Here is a 20,895-nt window from a genome sequence, read left to right as displayed (position 1 = left end):
GGGCACAGGTCTCAGTGCTCCCCACAAGCCTGAGACCACCTCTTGGCTGTGGGGCCCTGGACCCACCTCTTGAGTGAGTTCTGCCCTTGGGAAGCTTTGGGGAAAGCTGAACTCTTCAGTGATGAGATGCCCACGTTGTGCTGGGTGTGCTCCAAAGACAATGCAGTGGGGGAGGCAGTGTGCGGAGGGGCAGGAGGTTATTTCAGCTCGTGGTGGGGGATGAGGAGAAGTTACTTGTCTTTCTTGAGAAAACACTTGGTGAGATGGATGCGATGTCCATGTACGACTAAGTGCTCCTCAGAAAGATGCTAATGACGCAGAATACAGAGGGCTACAGATAAACACGGGCTGTGGGAGATGGGGTTTTATTTGTGTACTTCGAGTTGTGTACTAAATGGTGTAATTGATGGTGTTTATTCCAATGGCAGTCTGCTTAGCAGCCTCCTTGGAAAATGCCTTCCACCAGTATTTGAATTTTTCTCCACCAGTTTTTTTCCATGCTGGCTGTGGAGAAGGGAGGGGACAGGAACCACCTGCCCTGGGCTGTCACAGGAGCTTGCTGCCCCCGTCCTGTGCTGGCTATGGGGCAGGATCACATCCCACTGTCAGCATCAGTGCCCACTTGTTCCTGCATGGGGCAAGTGCTTGGTGCCTTGCTGGTGAGGCAATGCAAAACAGGCATGGGGTGTCCTGCAGCTTCATATCCCCTTGTCACCCCTTATAAACTGTGGTGTGAGGCCACCTGCTGCTGAGTAATTATCCTGGTGTCTGGATATCTTGCCAGGATGCTCTGTAATGCAGCAGACTCAAAAATACAGAGTAAACAAGGCTGAGGGGGCCCCTGCTGCTTCACTAGGAACCAACCTGGGGCTGCCCCACTCCCATGCTGCAGGGACCCAGGGCTGGGAGGTGTAATGTCCAGCTCTGCACCCTGCTGCACTCAGTGCCACCCTCTGTCCATGCATCCTCCAGATTTCTTTCTCCCTTTTGCCCCTCCATGGTTACTTCCCAGGTGCTGGAAGTAGGGATGGTGTAGGGACTGTTGAGCTGCCCTGTGCCCTCCTTCCATGTGTCCCCCAGGATGCCCCAAGGTTTTGGAGCCCAAGAACCACAGAGAGCTGGATGCAGGCTTATCTCAGACAAAATAATTTACTCTAGTGTGGATAGGCCAGGGTGTGGGGTGCTGGAGAGCTGGGGCTATGCAGCTCAGGGCTTTTGGGAGCTGGGGCGGGCAGTCTGTGGGTACAGAGGGTGGGGGTATGGGAGCTGGGAAGGGGCATGGGGTCTGGGGTCTGGGGTGCAGCTGAGGTCAAGCAGGGGTCTTATGTGAAGGTAGGGGGCTCAGGAGGCTGCAGGGGTCCTGGGTGCAGATCAGGGCTTCCTTGAATGCAGCCTGGGTGCAGAACTGGGGATGCAGAGCAGGGCAAGTGCAGGAGTCCTGGGACGGAGCCCTAGTGCTGCCCAGCCCCGTAGAGCAGGGGATGGTATAGGGGACAGGGGTAGGAAAACATGAACTTGACGGCGAACTTCATCTCCTTGTTATGCTTCTGCCAGGGGTAGATGGCGAGGAGCAGCAGGCGGCCGCCCACCTTGCGCCCCAGCACCAGGAAGCTGCCACTTAGGTTGTCGAGCTGGGGACAGGGGCAGGAGCCCGTGTTCCTCATGTGCAGCACCATCTTCTTGGTGTCCTTGCGCTTGAGGGGACCCAGCTTCAGCACCTTCTTCTTCTGGGCAGCCACCAGGCGCCTCTCCCCATTTTCCTCTATCACCTCCTTGATGCGCATCTTCACCACTGTGAAGTTAGTATAGACCCAGTGACCCCCCCACATGTTCTGCCTGTCCCCCCGAGATGTCCTCTCTCATGGTGCGCCCCATCCCCTGCACATAGGGTCCAAGGGAGGCTGGGAGGTCAGGGGGGCACTCACCAAAATCACTGGAGCACATCTGCTGCATCATGCCATCCGCCTTGTGCTCCATCTCACACTGGGTGCAGATCTTGGGCACTGCAGGGCGAGAGCAACTGCTGTCAGCAGAATCTGATGGCTGTCACCTGTGTCACCTTGGGTAGTGACACAGCCGGGGAGCAGCACCTCTGTGCCTGGGAAGCTGTGCCAGGTGACTCAGGGACATTCAGCACCACGTATTTAGGAGTTCCAGCACCCAATTCCCAAGAGGGTTAGGAAATGGGGACCCTGCCTGACTGCCGATGCTTTGGGGTGAGGGTGGTAGCAGGTGAAAGGTGACACAACCCGATCCTGACCCAAGGCTGCCTTCAGATGACACCCCTTCCCCAGCCCGAGGGGACCTGCAGGGCTGTGGGTATGGCACAGGTGCAGCGCTCAGGGCTGGATGCTTTTGGCTGTGATGGTACATAGTGAGAGAAAGGGGACGGCCCTGTGGCAATCCCGCGGTCCCACATTCACCCTCAGCACTCATCCCACTGCCAACCCACTCACCTTGCCCTGGGTCAACTCTGTGCATGCAGCTGGGTGCCTAGGGCTGTAGGGGCAGGGATGGGGACTCCTACAGTTGCCCAAACCCGATCCTATTGTGGTACTCATCCCACTTACCCGGTGGCGGGGTGGCCTGGTTGTTCCCAAACTGCACGGCGATGCAGAGGTCGTGGTCGGAAGGGAACTTGCCACAGTGCAGCATCTCGGGCCAGGGGAAGCCGTAGGACTCCATGACGGGCGCACAGGCGTCGCGCACCACCTCGCAGAGCGAGCGGCACGGGTAGATGGGGCGGTCGAGGCAGACAGGAGCAAAAAGAGAGCAGAGGAAGAGCTGCGTGTCAGCGTGGCACTGCTTGGCGAGCAGCGGCACCCAGCTGCTGGCCTGTTGCTTGGCCTCAGCCATGGACTCGTGCTCCAGCAGGTTGGGCAGCCGCATGCGCTTGTAGCCCACGTCGTGGCACAGCTGCATGTCCGCAGGGATGTCGACACACTGCGGCTCCCGCCCGTAGAAGCGCCCTCGGGGCACGCTGTCCGGCTGCCAGCCGTAGTAGTCGTAGTGCTGCCCTTCTCCCGGTGCCAACGCCAGTGCCAGCAGTGCCAGTGTCACCGTGCCCGCGGGGCTGCTCGCCCGCAGCATCGCCGCTCCTGCTGAGCGGGACACACGGCCGCTGCCTGCTCCTCTGGCACCTCCCACGCTGCCCTTTCAAAGGAGCCCGCAGGCATCACCGGCAGCCAATCTGCTCTGGCTGCTGGCCCCCCACGCATGGCCCCCCGGCCCCACGCCAGGCCGCCCGCTGTGCTCCCGCCCTCCCTCCCTCCCTTGCACTGCAGGGTGGGCTCACGGGGATGCTCCGCATCACTCTGGTACCATGCACTCAGGAAGGGACCGTGCACCTCACTACCCACCGACATCCCCGTCCTGTCTGGGGGGCAGGAGGCACTGCTTCCTACCACTGTGCCCCCCTTCGAGTAGGGTTTTGGGGATAGCCCCAAGGCTGCATGGTGCACTCGTACCCAGTGCCACCTGCAGTCCCTGCTCTGTCCTTTGCCTCAGAGCTGCATTTTGTGTCACCCCGCAGCATCCTGGGGCACCCCAACTAGTTGCTCATTGAGACAGAATGGGAGAGCTGGGAGGGGACATTCAGGCCCTTTCCCTGGTGCCCAGGGCATGGGAAGAACCAGAGCCTTCTTGAGACCTGCCCAGTCCACATTCCCTCTTCCCCTTGGAGACAGGCCAGGGGTGCCAGGGTGAGAACCCCATTAGAAACCCATTTGTCTGCAGGGGTTATCTGGAGCACCCCCTCCCACTGTGGCGATCAATGTCCTGACCTGGTCAGCACTCCCACGCTGCCCCCAGCTCCCGTCTGCCGGATAAGGTGGCTCAGTTAATGGGCGACAGAGCAAACAGCCTGGTGTGGGCTGCGATAGCAGCTGCCCTTTGCCCCGTGCAGGGGGCAGGGACCACCCCTCCACACACCCATAAGAAGCTGTCTGCAATGGGGCTGTGCAAAAACCTCAGACACCAAGCTCATGCCTGCAGCCTGTTTGTTCCACCTGTGCCCAGGATGTGTGGTGCCCAGGGACGCATGGTGCCAAAGGATGCTCAGAGATAAGGGTTACTTGGTACCCAGGGACACTCAGTGCTCAGGGATGCTCAGTGCTGTCCCAGAATCTGATCTCACCTCTCCTGGGCCAAGCCCCGGAGATGGCACTGCTAATGTATAACTGCCGGGGAGCACGATAAGATAGAGCCACCCGTTATCAGGACTGCCCGGTAGCAGGAGGGAGGCACTGGGCTGTCAGAGGAGCAGTGAGATTGCCTGGAGAAAAATGCTGATAGAAAATAGCTAACCCATGATGGATGAGCTGGGGCTGGGCAGCTTGGCTAATTGCAATGGGCTTGTGCTGGGAAGGGGCCAAGGAGAGAGAGCTCCAGGGACAGGGTGGTGGGGGCAGAGGGAGCCTGTGGGATACTCATAAGGTGCCCAGGAGTGATGCTGATTGTGCCTCTCCCTGAGCCCTGGTGGGTAGGGTCAGGGGAGTGAGGGGCTCCCTACCAGCTGCTGGGCCCCTGTCTGCCACTATATCTCCATTAGAGCCACTGAGTCACTTCCTGAGCAGGGCTGGGGGCAGCGGTCCATGTGTCCTTCTCCTGCCAGGTGTCCTGGGGATGTGTCTCTGCGCTGGGGTGTCCCTTCTGCGCTCCTCTTGCACTCGTTCCCGTGTCCCCATCCATCACCCTCGCAGTGGGCTGGAGGGCAGACACTTGTGCCTGTCAGTCTGTGCAGCCCAGCCACCAGCCCTGCCACCGCCTGCGTCACACTTCACGGCGCTGGGACCAGGACTGGGACCATGGGGGCTGCCCCCTCTGCAGTGGAGACCTCGGGGATGGCCAGCCCTGAGGACACGGTAAGGGGACATGCCCTGAGGGGGCTGCTTCACCTTCCTGAAGTAGCACTGGCAGGGGCTGTGCAGGGGGCTGCAAGGCACAAGGACTAACACTTGTGCAAGGCTCTGGCTCTGCTGCAGGAGGGGAAATCCTGCTGTCATGGGAAGTGGGGCACAGGCACAGTGCTGTGGTGCCCAGTCTCTCAGACCCTATCCTTGGCACTTCCAACAGCAGTGCCGGTATATTCCTTGCAGTCAGTTTGCCCCGCAGTGAGGTGCAGGAGGAAGGAGAGTGCTGGAGGGGGGCACGATGGGGCCAAGCCACTGGGATTGCAGACCTCCAGGGCAGGCAGAAGGCAGTGGTGACCACGCACTTGCCCTGCGCCCACACACACTCCCACTTGTCTCGCAGCCCCAGGAATGCAGCTGGCAGTGCTCCGGGCACAGCTGTGGGGCCGCAGCCACCCTGGCTTCCTCCCAGCCCCTCAGCAGCTCTGCCCTGGCTCATAAATCCTTTGAGCACACAGAGCCACTGTCTGCCTCCCTCCAGCCCCATGCAGGGCAGGGATGGGACATGGCCCATATGGGGATTGCTCTGCATGAGGATGGCATCATGCATGGAGACACGGGGACCTCTCAGCAGTACTGCTCCCCACACCACATCGAGCAGTTCCATGGGGATGGCAGTGTGCTCAGCTCAGGCTGTGGGCAATTCGGGGCAGTGTCCCATGGGCTGTGATGCCCGTGGGGCAGAGGCAGAGCTGGGGTGCCTGGAGTGGGTGTGGGAAATGTCCTTCCATGCTGACACATGCACACCTGCTGTCTCTCAGGAAAGGTTATCAGCTCTTCCCCACCATGTCCCAAATGTCACCGTTGTCCTCAATGGGGCAGTGAGCTCATTCTCCCCCTGACATTAATTAAAGCCCCCCCAGCACTGTGTGAAGCAGCTGCCAGGGCTGGCACTGCCGTTCTCCCTTTGAAGCAGAGCTGCTGACAGTCCCTGTGAGGAGGGGGCACAGGTCCCCTCCCACTGAATCAGGGCTGGACCTTCTCTGGGCCAGGGTTGCCGAGGGGGTGACAAACATAGGCAGTATGGGACCAACCCCAGCGCAAGGGTTTCTTGCTCCTATTGGAGCAGGAGCAGCATTAGGGTAGTGGGACTGGGGCTGTGGGATGGCTCCCTCAGGTGCAGGGAATAATGGGAATAAAGGCAGCTCCTGACACAGCCATGTGAGCAGTGCCTCTGCTGCCAGGGAAACTAAAAATAGCCCCCCAGGCTCAGCAGAAGGGTCATCTGGTTACAGCTGGGAAGACTATGATGGGGAGTCTGGCTGGGGGTCTGGCAGGGCCTGGTGGGGCTGGGGGAAAAGCAGTGGGGCCAGGGGCTGTGTGGGGGTGGGGAGCACAGTGGGAACCCCCAATAAATGCCCAGCACTGAATCCCAAGGGGACACCCAGTGTCACAGCTCCAGGGGACAGCCACCAGCTGTGGTTCCTTCCCACCCAGCCCAGCTTTCATGGGGGAACACAGGTGGGCACAGCCCAGGGGACACACACGGGGGTGTCAGAGACAGCTGTGCCCCCCACAGCCACTCTCAGCCCCTCTCCACCGCTTGGGAGAGTGAACCTCATCTCTCCACAGGCAAGACATTGCCATGGCAACTGGCACGGCCACTGCCAGGCAGGAGGTGAGCAGTGACGCGGTATGACATGCAGTGTGGGAAAGGGACATGGGTGTGGGGGCATCCTGGGACACACCTAGGTACGTACGTATGCCTGCAGGGATGCACATATCCCCAGGTGTCGATGCGTACAACCCCAGCTGTAGATCTGTGCATCCCCAGACATGTGTGTGCGCATTGCTGAGGCTCTGCACCCACTGCTTGTTGCTTTTCTTGCCAGCGTCCCTGTAGGTGCAGAGGAAGGGCTTGTTGCCCTTCCACCCTGCACGGGCCCTGAGCCACCACACATCACCCCCTCCCCTGCAGTGCCCTCCTCCTCTAGGGAGAACGTCTGTTTTCTTCCCGTTTGCCATTTCTCTGCCTCTAATTGAGCTGTCAATGGGCAGAGATAACAGGGAATCTGTTAGCGCTCCTCTCTGATGTCTGCCTGTGCTGTGCTGGCGGCACCCACTCTGCAGCTGCAGATTCTGCACGAGAAGCACTCGTCCACCTACCTGGGAAGGGCTGCCTGCCAGACCCACTGCCATCCCCCCCAGTGCCCATGTCCTTCCCATGGCATGCAGCCCCCCATTACCCCCCGTGCCCTCCACGCCGCAGCACCCCTGGAAAGCCACTTTCCAGCCACCCCCACAGCCGCCCCCGATCGGTCCGGCTCCCCCCGGGCTCGGTGCAGGCAGCAGCGGGCGCCCATCCCCGGGGCCGGGCGGCTGCGCACACGTTGCGGCCGGGCCCGCCTCCGCCTCCGCCGCGCGGCTCAGCAGCACCGCGGACAGCGCCGGTGCCGCCCGCTCGGTTCTGCCCGGCTCGGTTCGGCTCGGCCCGGTCCCGCCGCCGGCTCCGGTTCCCCCGCGCGGCCCGACCCAGCGCAGCACGGCCCGGCCCGTGGCGCACGGAGCGCCATGGCCACGGAGGTGGGTGCGCGGGTGCCCGGGGCTGTGCGGGTGGGGCTGGAGCCCTGCGGGGTCCGCGCTCACAGAAGGGCCCTTGCGCTTCCAAGGTGCCTGCGGGGGGGCTGGAGCGGTGTGGGGTTGGGGTTGGGGTGGGGTGTCCTTGATGGAGAAGTCCATGTGGGGCTGCAGTGTGAGGGGTCTGACTCCCTCCCCTTGTCCCTCCATCCTCCTCTCCATCCCGGCTCTGATCCAACACCTCACAGGGTGCCAGGGTTATGCCATCCCAGCTCTTCTAGCTGCACAGCTGCTGCAGCCCCACAGCAGCAGTCCCTTGTTCCCCTCCTTCTGCCAGCATCCTGCCGAGGACTGAGGACCATCCCTGTGCCACCATCAGGCCTTGTCCCACCGTGGACACATGGCCATGCTGGGGTCTGTGACAATGCCACCGCTTTCCATAGCTCCACAGTGGGATGCATGGGGACCTTCCCTTCTCACCCCCAGGCTGTATCCTCCCAGCTCACCTCACTGCCACCCCCCAGGTACACAGCCTGCAGGAGCTGCGGCGCAGTGCGTCCCTGGCCACCAAGGTCTTTGTGCAGCGGGACTACAGTGATGGGACCACGTGCCAGTTCCAGACTAAGTTCCCCCCAGAGCTGGAGAGCCGGGTAGGATGCCTGGCAGTGTGCGTGGGGGTGCCCTATATACAGAGTCCTATGGGGATTGTCTAAACAAAAGGAAGAGGGCATGGGGGGCTGCGTGGCCCTGAGCCAGCTCTGGATTGCTGCTCTGGGCAGAGTACGTAACCATCTCTTCTGGGGGTTGGGGGCTCTGGTGGAGCCTTTGTGTAGATGGGAAATGGGCAGGGAGCAGCTGAGAAGGAAGGACAGGATTGGGTGGTCCCCAGGGCATCCCAGGGATGGGGATAGTTGCTGGCCAGGCATCTCTTCATGGCAGCTTCTGCCCCAGATTGAGCGTCAGCTGTTCGAGGAGACTGTGAAAACTCTCAATGGGTTCTATGCTGAAGCGGAGAAGATCGGGGGCAGCTCATACCTGGAGGGGTGCCTGGCCTGTGCCACTGCCTACTTCATCTTTCTCTGCATGGAGACACACTACGAGAAGGTGCCGATGCCCTGGGAAGGGCACAGGAAATGAGGGGGCTGGGGAGGGCACCAGGGCTGGAGGGTATTCAGTGCCCCCTTGCACTCACAGGTCCTGAAGAAGATCTCCAAGTACATCCAGGAGCAGAATGAGAAGGTCTATGCACCACGGGGGCTGCTGCTCACCGACCCCCTGGAGCGTGGCATGAGAGTTGTATCCTCTGGGATAAGGGGGGATGAGGGTGAGGGGGGGATGACACCGGCAGTGGGCAGGGGGGCTGTGGCTAATGCATCCCACGGCTACTCCTTAGCAATGCCCAGATCGAGATCTCCATCTACGAGGACCGGTGCAGCAGCGGCAGCTCCAGCAGTGGCAGCTCCAGCAGCAGCAGCAGCGGTGGGGGGGGGCGGTGACTGGCAGGGGGTGGTCCCTGCAGGGACACGTACTGCCGGGACAGCCGCCTCTCTGAGATCCGCAGGCTGCACTACCAGAGCACCCGCTTCTGAGCCCAGGGTGGGTGGGAGGGGGCCTGGGGGCCATGTGTCATCTGTGCCACATACCCCCTGTGGTGGCTCTGCCCCTGCCCAGACCCACTGCAGGCAGGGACTGCTGCTGGGGTGTTCCAGATGCTTCCCACTGAACCAAACCAGTGCCAAAGGGCTCCTGCAGCCCCCCCTCCCCTCCCCCCCAAATGAAAGAGCTTGCCCTGCAGTGCTCCAGCAGCACTGAAGACAGGGGGACATGGCCCTGTGTCCCTGTGTTATTTCATCTGCATGATGGTGCTGTGTGTTCACCCCATGTGCTGCCCCAAAGGTTCTGTCTGCATCCTGCTCCCTGCCCTCCCCTGTGCCCTCCCCAGCCAGGGCAGGGGATGCAGCTCCTCCTGCCAAACATCCTGCATGCATTCTCCCCCTCCCTGCAGCATGCAGCATCCCTGTGATGCTGGGGGGTTGTGGGGGGTGTGTCTCCTGCTTGCACCCTGCCCATGAGCCAAAAGGTGCCAGCCCTGAAGAGCTGCCCTGATGCAGCACCCCTGGCTGCAGCACCCACAGTTGCAGCCTGTGGTGGGGGACCCCTGGGGGGAAGAGACGAGTGGTGGGTCCCTGTGACATCGAGTAACTGGGAGGGAGCTCCAGGGCCATGGAGGGAGGACCCGGCCCCACAGGAGGGTGGGGAGTGACCCCAGCTCTGGTGCTACCTGCGGGGCACCCTGCATGGAGACTGATGGAGACCTCCAATAAACCTCATGCTTTGGCCCTGTCAGCTGCTCTGTCTCCTCCTGTGTTGGGGTTGTGTTGGGGCTGAGCACCCTGTTGCAATGGGTGCCATAGCTCTGGCCCCATATGGAGAGTGAGCATGGGGCAATAAGGGGGAGACATAGAGCAGTGCACACTCTGTGGGACATGCAGAGAAAGTGGGACAGAGATGGGTTTACTGTCATGGCATGGCCGGCACAGGGGCTGTGCCTGGGGGGAATGAAGGTCCAGGGAGGAATCCAGGGCAGAATAGTGGCTCCCACCTTGCTGGAAGCCTGAGTTCAGGCCAGCAGGCAAACAGACAGTGTATAGTTTATTGGGAAGGTTCTCCAGGAGATAGGCTGGAAGACTGAGCAGGGTCCAACTTCAAACAGCAGGGTCAAGAAGTTAAAAAACAAACCAGGGGGACTTTCCCCTGCTGGGCTGGGGGGAGCCTCCTCTGCTGGGGGTTACCCCCCCCCCAGGGAAGAGGGGACTTGCGAAGCACACGTGGCTCAGGCCAAACCAGCAGGCACATGGCACAGGATCGAGGCGACGGAGCCAGCGATACAGGGGGAGTGCTGGGGCTTCAGTCCCGGGCTGCAGTGTTTGGATGGTGCTGTGGTCCCTTGCCCGTCCAGGGTAGTTCCACATGGGGAGAGAGAAGAAGACGGGCAGAGACTGGCCGCTCCTTCACCAAGGCTGCTCGGGTGTTACAGGCAGGGTTAAAGTGCATAGAGACAAAGGCAGAGTCCAAAGCCCAGAGAGAGAAGAACACCTTGGGGGGCCCAGAGCCAGCTCCCAGTGGAGGGGTATCCCCCAAAAAAGGCTACCTGAGCTGCATGGAGAATGAGAAAAGGAGCAGGAAAGAAAGAGAGTTGGGTGGTCAGCAGCAAGCGGGTGGCATAGGACCAGCAGGCTTGGAGGCACGTGGATGTGGGGCTGGGGCCAAGGCAACCACTGGAGGGTACAGGGGTGACTGTCATCCCAAGGTGCTGCTCCGGTGTATTCCCACCATCACTTACCCACACATGCTGTGCCATCCTCATTGGGCTCGAAGCCACGGGCACAGCGCTTGTTGCTGCGGCAGCGGTACCCGCCATAGGTGTTGATGCAGATGGGCTTCTCCCGGGGACAGACAAAGGGGAACTCAGCACACTCGTTGGTGTCTGTGGGCAGAGGGGATGGGGATGATATGGACAGACTGGGAACTGCCAGTGGTGCACCCCCGCTCCCACTGTGCTGAAGCGTGGATGTGGCCATGCACAATCGGTGCACTGCCACAGCTGAGCACTACTGTGTTCCCATTTCTGCTGGGTCACTTGTGTCATCCATGCACTCCCTACCCCCTCCAGAGTCCAGGCTCCCAGAGCACATGCCCAACAGCCATACTCTGTGTTTCAGCCATGCCTGTGTCTGCACTCACCTACGCAGCGTCCGTTCTCGTGCTGGGAGAATCCCTGCCCGCACTGCGTTTGGGGAGAAGCAGACACTGGGACGGGGCAGCCCCAAGGCAGCAGAGCTCAGCCCCGCATTCCTATCCCCTAACAACTCCCCGTGGGCCCTCACCTCCAGCAGGGTGGGCACTGGTGGCTTCTCTGTGTCTTGGGGGTAGGGGACCTCCAGGACAGAGTTGGTTTCGCTGCTGGCCACTGCTCGCACCAGGACACGGCCGTCGGGCCACGTCACCTCCAAGCTGCTGGCTTCATCACGCCCTGTGGGCAAGCAGCCTGTCATAAGGTGTGGGGAGAACTAAAGGGGTTGCAGCCTCTTGCCCCCACCCTGGGGCTCACCCAATCCAAAGTGAGCCACGGGTTCCATCTCACACAGGTACCCTGAGCCGCCATCGATGATGCGCAGGTGGGCACCGCTGCGCCGTGTGAACAGCACCACCTTGGCCCCTCGTGCAAAGGCCCCAAAGCGGGTACGTGGCACAACCCGCAGCCAGTTGTTGCCAACACCCTGCAGCAGAAGGGAAGGAGGCTGACCTGGGGGGCCACAGGGACCAAGACACCTAGAGGAGCCCCTTTGCTCACCTGGGCGCTCTTGAAGATGGAGAGTGGCTGTGCCATGGACTCGCCGTGGGATAGGATCAGATCCAGCATCCCATCGCCATCAAAATCTGTCACCACACCCCCTGTGCACAAAGCAGCAGGTCACGGGCTTGGCTTTCGTGGTGATGGCAGCACCCTGGCAATGCTGTGTCACCCCAGCCAGCCCTGCCCTGCAGCACCCACCAGTGCCCCGGCCCTCGGGCTCCAGTGCATCCCCAGGGTTCAGCTCTTCTATGATGGGATCTGAGTGCTCCCTGCGGATGAGCCTGTCGAGCACAGGCAGGGTGTTAGTGCCAGCCCTCGTGTCCCCATGACCACCAGCAGCTCTCCACCTTGGTGCAGATTGGCAGAGAGGTGACACCCAGAGGGGACAGGGCCATGTGGGGTGGCTGGTGACTGGACATGCACATCTCATCCCTGCTCCATGGAGGAATGACAGAGATGTCAGAAGGGCATGGATCTGAGCTGCAGAGCAGCAGCACCATCTCCAAATGCTGCCGCAACCCCTGGGGCTCCACCCAAACTACTGCATTCCACCCACCCACTGTGCCTTCATGGCGAGGGGGTGCCACAGAGCAGTGGTGAGGAATTGATCCCCACAATTAGCTGCAGCAGAGAACAAGCTTCCACACAGCTGTGATCAGCAGCATGGGGACCCCAGGGGCTGCTGCAGGCACAGCCACAGGGCTACTAATGACATGGGGAAGGGCTCAGGCATGGCTCCTTGATAAGCAGAGTTGGAGCACTGGTCCCGCATGTGGCACCAATGGAGAAGAGCACAGTGAGGGCTGCTTGGCTCCTGCTGCGGGATGTTGCCCCCCAGCCCTACCGGAACAGGCGGTTAGCAGAGGAGCCACGGTAGGCAATATTGTTGAAGAAGACCTCCAGCTCCTGGTCATTGTCAAAGTCAGCAGCGATAACAGTGCGGACGGGGGACGGCATGGAGAACTTGGGAGTGGCGATGTCCTGTGTGAGAGATGGGTACGGGCTGGTGATGTGAGGACGCTGCTCCTTGCTTCCCATCCACACAGGGAACCAGGGCTCAAAGCCAAACTGGGGCTCAGCACCAAAGCTAGTGGTTGGGGACATCCCAGCCCCAGCCCTCACCCGAAATCGGACACGCCCAGGGGCCCCTGCCTGAAGGTAGAGGCGGTGCGGCCCATTCCAGTTGCCATAAACAATGTCCACACGACCATCTCGGTTGAAGTCAGCCAATGCCACGCCACGTCCATGCTGGTAGGGGTCATCCAGCCCTGCAAGCAGCAAGGGGACAGGGAGATGGGACCCTCAGTCCTGGGAGACCTCCCCAGGGCACCTCCAGGGACAGGGCCCCCTGGTCCACACATGGGCCTCCCCATGCTGCATCCTTACATCAGCAATACCCCTCCTGTGGTCAATGGGGCTGTTAGTCCTCATGGTCCGCTCCCCAGCACTGTGCTCAGCTCATTTGGTGTCATCCTCCCGACCCTCTACTCACCCACCGCAGCTGCCACGTCCCGGTATGTCCCATCCCCACGGTTGTTGAAGAGGAAGTTGGGGCTGTTCTCGTTCCCACAGAAGATGTCAGAAGCACTGTCACTCAGGATGGGACCTACAGCCACACCACGGCCCCCTGGGGACAGCAGCCAGTGGTAAGGTTGTCCCCTGCTCTGGGGGCTGCGTGTCCCTGCATCAGTTCCAGTGCTCCCAAGACCCCCTCCTCTCTCTCCCTCCTCCTTCACTCCCTCTCATCAGGAGCTAATTGAGGCTGGCAGCCGCTTGTGTCACAGCCAACCTAATCACTGCCATCGCCATGGTGACAACACTCCTAATTAGTAAGAATTTACCGCCTCAGAGACAGGGCACGTGGCGGCCCCCCATGTTGGCTGGCATGCACCCTGCATCCCCAGGCCCTCAGGACGCTGCCAGAGGACCAGCAGGGTGACAGCGGGGTCCTTCTGGGTGGGTGCCACGCACAGTGGGGTGGCCACTAGGTGGGGCAGTCAGGCAGGCAATGTATGGCACATGCGGCGTGGGTCATGGCACAGGTCACTGATGCTCACATCCTCTCCATACCTGTGTATTTGCTGACACCAGCTTGGGCGGCCACGTCCACCAGCACCACGATGCCACGGGCAGGGTCACTAGCAGCCACGTCCATCTCCAGCAGGGCGTGTGGGCCCACCTTGCCGCTGGCGTAGTTGGCGATGTAGATGGAGTACCTGCCTGAGCCCTGCAGCCAGCAGCACCACCTCAGCTCCCTGTGCCCCCACCTCAGCCCGTGGGGTTGGGTTTGGCCCCCGTCCTCCCTGCTGTCAGGGTCCCTAGTGCCCACAGCCAAGAGCACCCTACATTGGGGATGGCTGTGCTATCCCAATGGGATGTGTCCCATCACCTTCACCATCCCCATGCTCAGTGCTGGTGTTCAGTTCATGCCACGCTCCCTGCTGTGACAGGTGCCCCCCCCCTCCCACCACCCCCCTTGTCCCGTGCAGCAGCTGGGCCCTGATTTAGCGATAATCATTGGGAAACAAACTGCTGGGGGAGGAGGAAGAAGAAAGAGCAGGTGACAGGGACATAAATCACCTCGACAGGCGCGTTTATCAGCCAGCGGCAACCGTGTGGACGGATGCCCGAAGCCCTGATGGCCGGGGGGGGCTGTGAGCTCTGACAGCCTCCAACCACATGCAGGGGGCACCCCCAGCCCCAGTGGAGTGGGATGTGGCTGATGTCTGGGTGAGGGGCTGCCCCACACCCTGCCTGCTCACCATGCGGTCCACACAGGCGACGGAGCGCCCAGCGAAGCGGCTGGCCACGTCACGGTTCACTTCGTCGCTCAGCAGGTCCTCCCAGCGCCCATTGCGGAGCTTGAAGAGCTTATCCGTGTAGGTGGCCATGCCTATGGGATGTGGTCAGGGGCTGCCACAACCATCCTCCCCCTGAGCTCAACCCAATGGGACATGACCCTTGCTTTGCCCCCCAGCAGCTGCCACCAGCATAATTCCCATAACCCATAAGCATCACCGGGAGACACATGGAAGAATCAACTCATTAAGTTAAAATGTGTCCCAATGGGGTGCAGCCTGTGGAGGCAAAAATCAATGCAGTGCCGGGCACAGGCGGTGAGCTGCACTGCTGTGACAGTGCCAGTGGCATTGCCTGACTTACGGATGGGCATGCAGACAAGCCAGTGCCAGCCCTGGTAAATGGAGAATGAAAACACATCTGCAGCAGTGGGATGGGGCAGAGCAGGGTTGGAGAAGGGAAACAGGGAGCTTTGGAGATGCCTTGGGGCACAGCTGTCCCCTCCTCAGGGCCAATACACCCAGGAGCTGTGGCAGCACCAGTAAGGCAGGATGAGGCTCTGGCTTGGTACAGAGACACAGTTCTGCCACCATCACGGGGGTCAGCAAGCATGGGTACATACACAACCTGGTGGCACGGCAGTCCCAGTGGTGAAGGGACACTGCCATCCCCTTCCGGGTGCCATGGGGAGGGCGGCTGGAAGTGCTGACTCAGCATCTGGCTGGGCTCAGCGTCCCGCCCGTGCTGCTATCAATCAATGGAGCCACTCAACTGGGAAATTAACTCCAGCCCGCACACATCCCTCACACGCCGAAGGTCGTGGGCAGCGGTGCTGGCCCCCCCCCCGGTGCCTGGAGCTCACCAGAGAAGGCGTTGTTGGTGTTGAGGAAGTAGATTTCCTCACGGCCATCCCCATCGATGTCACACGCTGTCACACCGATGGCATTGCCCGCCCGGTCCCTCAGTGCATAATAAGGAGAGCTGCGCTCATCTTCTGCCATATTGACCAGCCGTCCCCGTGCCTTGTCGTACTTGAGCACCAGGTTGGGGCCGTTGTATCTGTAGACATGAACACAGGGATTCTGGAGTTGGGAATGTCATGACAGCCCCTGTCCCATCCCCTTGTGCAGGTGGCCATGCACTGTGCCAACTAGGATCTGGGCACCAGCAGCTTGAGGGGCACAGCAAAGACATGGTGGTCATGGATCTGCCTCCCTCTGCCCCCAGCTGTGGGGGCTGCCATGGGGAGGGCTCAGCCTGGCATGGCACATCAGCCTGGCCTGGGCACCCTGGGTAGTGTCAGGGCAGGATGGGGCGGGTTCCCTGCTTGCAGCCCTTTCCCAGGGTAGCAAAGGCAGCATACAAGGCAAATCGCTCAGCACAGTGTGCCCCACAGGCTCCCCGCCTGTTCCTGCCCCACACACTCGTAAACAAGTTACACAACGGGCACCGTGCTGCTTACAAAACCACTCCTGCTGGGTGCCCCTGGCTGCTCAGGCTTGCTGCATTTTTGGGCAGACACCTCATATCCATGCCCCATACATCAAAGAGAGTGCCAGCCCATGCTGGGCTCACAGGGTGAGACACTCCCTTCCAGGTGAGGATACGTGCAAGCCTCCCTCATGGATAAGCATGACCCCAGCCAGGGCAGGACCTGCCAGCAGCAGCTGCTCCGTGTCCAGCCCTGCTTGGGTGCTGGGGCAGCACAGCATCCAGCTCCTGCATCACTGGTTCCTGCCAGCCCTTCCGAGCCATCACACCCATACATGGCTATAAAAAACCTCCAGCCAATTAAGTGAATCTCCAGAGAGCACTGAGTCCTGTCAGCAGAGCTGAGCGGGCTTGGGCTTGAGCTGCCTCTGTGCTGAGGGGTGGGACCCAGCCGCTGGGCAGCTGCCCCCATCCCACAGCAAGGGGACCCAGCCCTGGAGCAGTGTCCTCATGTAGATGGCACGCTGGCAGTGCCACCGCACACCTCCTCCAGATGGAGGGATGGGAACGTTAGTGATGTGCCCCAGCAGAGCAGTGAGACCAACTGCCTGCAGCTGGGAGCTCAGCTGGGCACCACGTGTGCTCTATGGAGAATACAGCAAGTTGGGAAAGGCTGTCAGCCCTGGGACACAGGGCTGCGAGGAGCTCCTGGCACTGCAGGGCCACCATGTCTTACTGTCCCCAAGGCTGTCCCTACTCACCCTGCCACCACAATCTCGAAGCTGCCGTCAGCATCCAGGTCGGTGACAGCCACGCCGTAGTTGAGCTGTGTGGGGTTGCTGTCGTAGTCAGGTGGGAGCAGTCGGTGGGTGACGGAGGTGAACATGGGCTCACTGCGCTGGGAGCCCTCACTGAGCCAGGCCAGGGACAGCAGGCACAGCGCCAGCATCCTGGGCACCTGGGACAGACCTGCAGCCCCTCAGCTCTGCTGGGTGCACCACCAAGACCCCACTCCATGGAGCCTGAGCATCATCCCTGCACGAGCTGCTCTTCCTCCACCACTCACCACCCACCCCACTCAGTAACCCACAACCCTTCAATTCTCCACCCCAGGACCTCGGGCACTGCTGTGCAGCTCCAGCATGCCTTAGTTTCCCCATCCTGCCATCGCTGTTCCTCTTGGAGACTCTGTGGGGTGAGCACCTGCTGAGCCATACAGGGGTGGGAGGCAGGTGTCTGCACAGGTCTGCAGCCATAGGAAGGTGACAGGAGACTGGAAGGAGAGGCTCAATTAACCCGGACTGCGGAGGACTGTGGCTGCCAGCACTGCTGGCAAGGCTGCGGAGCTTTGGAGCTGGCTCTGACCCGGCTTTAGCGTGGGTGACAAGTGAGGTGGCACTCAGGACAGCTGCACTCACAATGGACCAGGCAGTCCCTCCAGAAGAGAAAAGCCCAGCAGCAGTGAGCTGCATGGCACTAGCTGTGCCCAAGGCCCCGTGCGTCAGTGCTCCAGCTGCAAGCAAGAGCAGCCATCCCTGCTCCCACAGTCTGGAGGAAGGGCTGGGATACCCAGCAAGGGACGCTGCTCTGTGTGGCCATAACAGGACTGCTCCAAATTCTTTATGAGCATCCCCCAAAAGACCAGCAGTGGGGAAAGGTGACCAGTCTCACTGTCAGCCCGTGCTCATGCCATTGGCCCTGTGTGGCCAGCTTGGAGAAGGGAAGATGACCAGTTATTGGATCTTGGTAGACTGTCACCACCAGCCTGCTGCTGCCTCCCTGGGGAGGTAGAAGGCCCTAAGGATCTTAGCACCCCAAGGTTTATCTGGGAAGTGTGGGAACAAGGCACTGGGCAGCTGCCCATGCACAGAGACATGGGCACAGGGTTGTCCTCTGATTCCCTGCACAGTGCAGCATTCCCTTGCCTGATGCCCCCACATCACCAATGGGTATCTGTCTCCCATCCAGCTCCCACTCCCTGCAGCTTGGCCTGCTCCCCAGGCACACCCCCACTTCATCCAGCTGCAGCCGGAATCCCTCCAAGCTGGATGAAGCTTTTTCCAGGAGGAAACAATGTTCCTGATTGGAAACAAAAGGCTCTTCCCCACAGATCCGGTTCTGGGTGCCATGGTGGAGGCTGCCCGGCCCAGAGCCAGGCTGTTTTGGGAAAAGGGAGGGAGCCAGGCTCAATGTGCTGGATGAGAGAGGCCCCATGGCTTCCAGCATGGCACAAGGATGTTTGAGGCAACAGGATCCTGCTTGAATGGCTAGGAAGATCTCAGCCCCCTCCTGTCCCAGCAGTCATGTCCCAGCTCATGTCTTCTCAACCAGTGGCAAGGTCACTACAGGTGCTGCAGTCACACTGGGGCTCCTGCTCAGCATGGTTAAGCCTGGTGGCATGGAGCTGAGGTGGAAAGAAGGGACAGAGGAGCAAGGCAGGGGTGCCATGGGTGCCCATACAGAGCACAGCTGGGCAGCACAGGAACATTGTGCTGGCCCAACAGCTGCTCCCTGGAACTGTCATCCCCATGCAAAGCTGCTGCCAAAAGTACCCAGAGGGCAGAAAGGGATGGGGTGAGGGCAATGCCAGCGTGCACGAACCTGGGAAGGTCACACCCCACAGACCTGTTACCGCAGGTAGGGAGACGCTGCCCCAGGGCTCCTCATGTACCTAGCTGTGGTCCCCAGCTCACATCATGGGGAGATGGGAGTTGGCCAGTTGCATGGCCGCCCCGTCCCCGTGACATCGCAGCTGCCATGCTGCATGTCCCCAATGTCACGCGTCACCACTGCGGCAACATCCCATCCCAGGCCACATCCCATCCCAGACCAGCACCGCCATAACATCGTGTGACATTGTGCGGCAGTAGCCCCACCACACCCCAAAGCCACCTGAGAGCAGTGACAGCACAGTAACATCACAGCACCGCATGACATCATGCTGCATGTGTCCCAGTGACACCATATCCCCCTTCCCGTCATTTCCAGGCCACCACAGTCAAACCTGCCAGGGTAGAGGACAGGTGGGAGGCATCCTGCACTCAGCCTCCTCTGTCCCAGAGGGGCTGTAGTGTCCCAAGGATGCCAGAGCCCCAAGCAGCCCTGACCCTGCAGTGCCTCTGCTCTGGCCAAAGTCACAAGCCCTGGTCCCACTGCTGTTGGCTCAGCACTGTGCACCTCGCACCCCTCGCACAGGCCCTGGTCCCTGTGTGCATCCTACCGTGGATGCTCCCAATGGGCTTCACACACGCAGCTCCCATGCAGAGATGGTCCCTGTTCCCTCCCATGCAGGACTGCTCAGCACCGGACCCAGCACGCTGGGGCTCAGCCAGCAGCAGCTCATGCAGTATGGAGACAAGCAGTCACCTTATCTCGGAGCTCAGCCCGAAGGGACATTGGGACCTTGGGGGGGGCTCAGCCGTGGCACCGCGCAGGCAGCCCCTTCCTGCACAGGTGGAGGGGCAGAGAGACCCCTCCAGCCCCACAGTGACCAAGTGTGGACGTCCCCAAACAGAAGAGCTTCCCCTTCCCTCCCATTACCCATCACCGCCCCAACGTCCCGGTGGGTGCTCCCTTACGGCCAGCTCCCCTCCAAACGCCCAATCCCATCAGTACCCCTATCCCCCCCATCCCATCCCCAACTCCTCCGCCCCCTTCCCTCCCCACTTCCCAACTTCCCGCACCCACCCCCGACTCCCCGACAAAGTTGGCGGCGGGGCGGGGTCGCGGGGCCCTCTCCCTACTCACGGGCGCTGGGGGCTGCCAGGTGCCCCCGCGGCGGCGGTGGCGGGGGGAGCGCATCCCGCAGCGCCCGCCTTGCCGCTCACCGCCCGCCTCCCGGTCCCGCGCCGCCCGACGACTCCGGCCGCCCGTGCGGGGTTTATGTAGCACTGGGCGGCCGCAGCAGCGCCAATGAGCGGGGCGAGGGGTGCCGCTGCCAATGGAGAGCGGGGAGGTGGGGCTGTGCGAAGCTGATTTACTGCCCGAAATTGCAGTGGAAGCACGGCCGGGCAGCGCCGGGTGATACGGAGCCAAAATATGATGGGGGGACCCGCTGAGGCATGTGGCAGGAGAGTGGCTCATAACCTTCACGGGGTGGTGGGTTGCTCTGTCCCATCGTGTCCCACACTGTCCTGCGCTGCTAGGCTGCTCCCCAAAGCTTTGGGACTATGGGGTCCCAGCAGCACAACACGGGAGCTGGGTGATGGGGATTGGAATCCCGGCTGAAGACCTGCAGCAACACAGGGGCACTTTCCCCCACGCTCATTTCCCTCCAGGGTGATTTCCAGCCAGAGCACAGCAAGATTTGCTCCCTACTGACTGCAACGATGCACAGAGCTGCCCCATCCCAGCTGCTTTGCTCAGCAGAGCAATGCAACTGTGGGCACGGAGAGATGTCAGCTCCCAAAGCTGTGCCCAAGGGCTCAGGATCATCCCCATGCAATCCCCTGCATGGCCCCGGGTGAAGGGCACTTGCTTCACTGCTGGGGACCTGGGGACTGGATGCACAAGGCACTGCCATGTCAAAACCTTGTAGCTATTGGATGCTGAGCTGGGCTCGCATGCCTTCCCATAGCATCTGCTGCAGGGCTAGGCACAGAGCTCCCCGTGGGGCTATGGTGGCATGGGGACGGTGCTGGCAGGGCACTGGTTAGGCCACCCCAGCAGAACACGTCTACAGGAACCCAGCATGGAACCTGGGGCTGCAGCCACCTCATTGCACCTGGTGGCAGCAGGAGCCTGCGCCGTGCCGAGCGGCTGATCTCCTGCCCTGCTGAAACCTTTATTTCTCATTCGAACGTGTCTGGCTTCAGCTCTTGCCTGTTTCTCGCAGTTCTCCTCTCCCTGCTGTATTGGAGAGCTCTCAGTCCCACTGATTGT

The 20,895-nt window shown here is 61.1% G+C and overlaps 3 protein-coding genes across 15 annotated transcripts; 1 reads left to right on the top strand and 2 right to left on the bottom strand.

Moving 5' to 3' along the window:
* Window positions 1-1,130: 1,130 nt before the first annotated feature.
* SFRP5 (secreted frizzled related protein 5) lies at window positions 1,131-3,132 on the bottom strand. The gene is made up of 3 exons (XM_015867269.3): window positions 2,571-3,132; window positions 1,926-2,003; window positions 1,131-1,792 (listed from the first exon to the last, which is right to left on the bottom strand). Exons 1-3 carry the CDS (start codon window positions 3,088-3,090, stop codon window positions 1,452-1,454), a joined length of 939 nt encoding a protein of 312 aa, XP_015722755.2. The 5' UTR covers window positions 3,091-3,132; the 3' UTR covers window positions 1,131-1,451.
* Window positions 3,133-4,732: 1,600 nt separating this feature from the next.
* Window positions 4,733-9,773, top strand: GOLGA7B (golgin A7 family member B). Of its 2 annotated transcripts, none has more exons than XM_015867266.3 (5): window positions 4,733-4,862; window positions 7,952-8,077; window positions 8,379-8,531; window positions 8,622-8,723; window positions 8,831-9,773. In XM_015867266.3, exons 1-5 carry the CDS (start codon window positions 4,806-4,808, stop codon window positions 8,921-8,923), a joined length of 531 nt encoding a protein of 176 aa, XP_015722752.2. In that variant the 5' UTR covers window positions 4,733-4,805; the 3' UTR covers window positions 8,924-9,773. The 2 variants fall into 2 exon arrangements, with proteins under 2 accessions (XP_015722752.2, XP_015722751.2); XM_015867265.3 differs by lacking the exon at window positions 4,733-4,862 and adding an exon at window positions 7,058-7,433.
* A 293-nt stretch (window positions 9,774-10,066) lies between these two features.
* CRTAC1 (cartilage acidic protein 1) lies at window positions 10,067-19,915 on the bottom strand. 12 transcript variants are annotated; one of them, XM_015867257.3, is made up of 15 exons: window positions 19,762-19,914; window positions 16,776-16,972; window positions 15,446-15,642; window positions 14,547-14,677; window positions 13,855-14,011; window positions 13,277-13,411; window positions 12,907-13,052; window positions 12,629-12,765; window positions 11,983-12,065; window positions 11,782-11,882; window positions 11,539-11,707; window positions 11,315-11,460; window positions 11,172-11,214; window positions 10,771-10,914; window positions 10,067-10,583 (listed from the first exon to the last, which is right to left on the bottom strand). In XM_015867257.3, the coding sequence occupies exons 1-15, from the start codon at window positions 19,813-19,815 to the stop codon at window positions 10,471-10,473; spliced, it is 1,953 nt and encodes a 650-aa protein (XP_015722743.2). In that variant the 5' UTR covers window positions 19,816-19,914; the 3' UTR covers window positions 10,067-10,470. The 12 variants fall into 12 exon arrangements, with proteins under 12 accessions (XP_015722743.2, XP_085410735.1, XP_085410738.1 ...); XM_085554609.1 differs by lacking the exon at window positions 11,172-11,214 and having other exon boundaries at window positions 10,067-10,447; window positions 10,579-10,687; window positions 19,702-19,857; XM_085554612.1 differs by having other exon boundaries at window positions 10,067-10,447; window positions 19,702-19,854.
* Window positions 19,916-20,895: the final 980 nt, after the last annotated feature.

Source organism: Coturnix japonica, chromosome 8 (genome assembly GCF_054131305.1).
Source record: "Coturnix japonica strain WE chromosome 8, WE-NBRP24, whole genome shotgun sequence".
Classification (NCBI taxonomy): Eukaryota; Metazoa; Chordata; class Aves; order Galliformes; family Phasianidae; genus Coturnix; species Coturnix japonica.
This window is presented reverse-complemented; position numbering and strand designations above follow the sequence as displayed.

What these genes read in the sequence shown, in the direction of transcription:
- SFRP5 (XM_015867269.3), bottom strand. Translation starts at nt 3,090, where the DNA reads ATGCTGCGGGCGAGCAGCCCCGCGGGCACGGTGACACTGGCACTGCTG. An exon ending in CCAGGCCACCCCGCCACCGG is followed by an intron (nt 2,004 to 2,570) that starts GTAAGTGGGATG and finishes CTCGCCCTGCAG; the next exon opens with TGCCCAAGATCTGCACCCAG. An exon ending in GATGTGCTCCAGTGATTTTG is followed by an intron (nt 1,793 to 1,925) that starts GTGAGTGCCCCC and finishes CTAACTTCACAG; the next exon opens with TGGTGAAGATGCGCATCAAG.
- GOLGA7B (XM_015867265.3), top strand. Translation starts at nt 7,080, where the DNA reads ATGCAGCCCCCCATTACCCCCCGTGCCCTCCACGCCGCAGCACCCCTG. An exon ending in CCCCAGAGCTGGAGAGCCGG is followed by an intron (nt 8,078 to 8,378) that starts GTAGGATGCCTG and finishes CTTCTGCCCCAG; the next exon opens with ATTGAGCGTCAGCTGTTCGA. An exon ending in TGGAGCGTGGCATGAGAGTT is followed by an intron (nt 8,724 to 8,830) that starts GTATCCTCTGGG and finishes AGCAATGCCCAG; the next exon opens with ATCGAGATCTCCATCTACGA.
- CRTAC1 (XM_085554606.1), bottom strand. Translation starts at nt 19,815, where the DNA reads ATGCGCTCCCCCCGCCACCGCCGCCGCGGGGGCACCTGGCAGCCCCCA. An exon ending in TTCGAGATTGTGGTGGCAGG is followed by an intron (nt 15,643 to 16,775) that starts GTGAGTAGGGAC and finishes TCATGTCTACAG; the next exon opens with ATACAACGGCCCCAACCTGG. An exon ending in CGTGGCTCACTTTGGATTGG is followed by an intron (nt 11,461 to 11,538) that starts GTGAGCCCCAGG and finishes GCTTGCCCACAG; the next exon opens with GGCGTGATGAAGCCAGCAGC.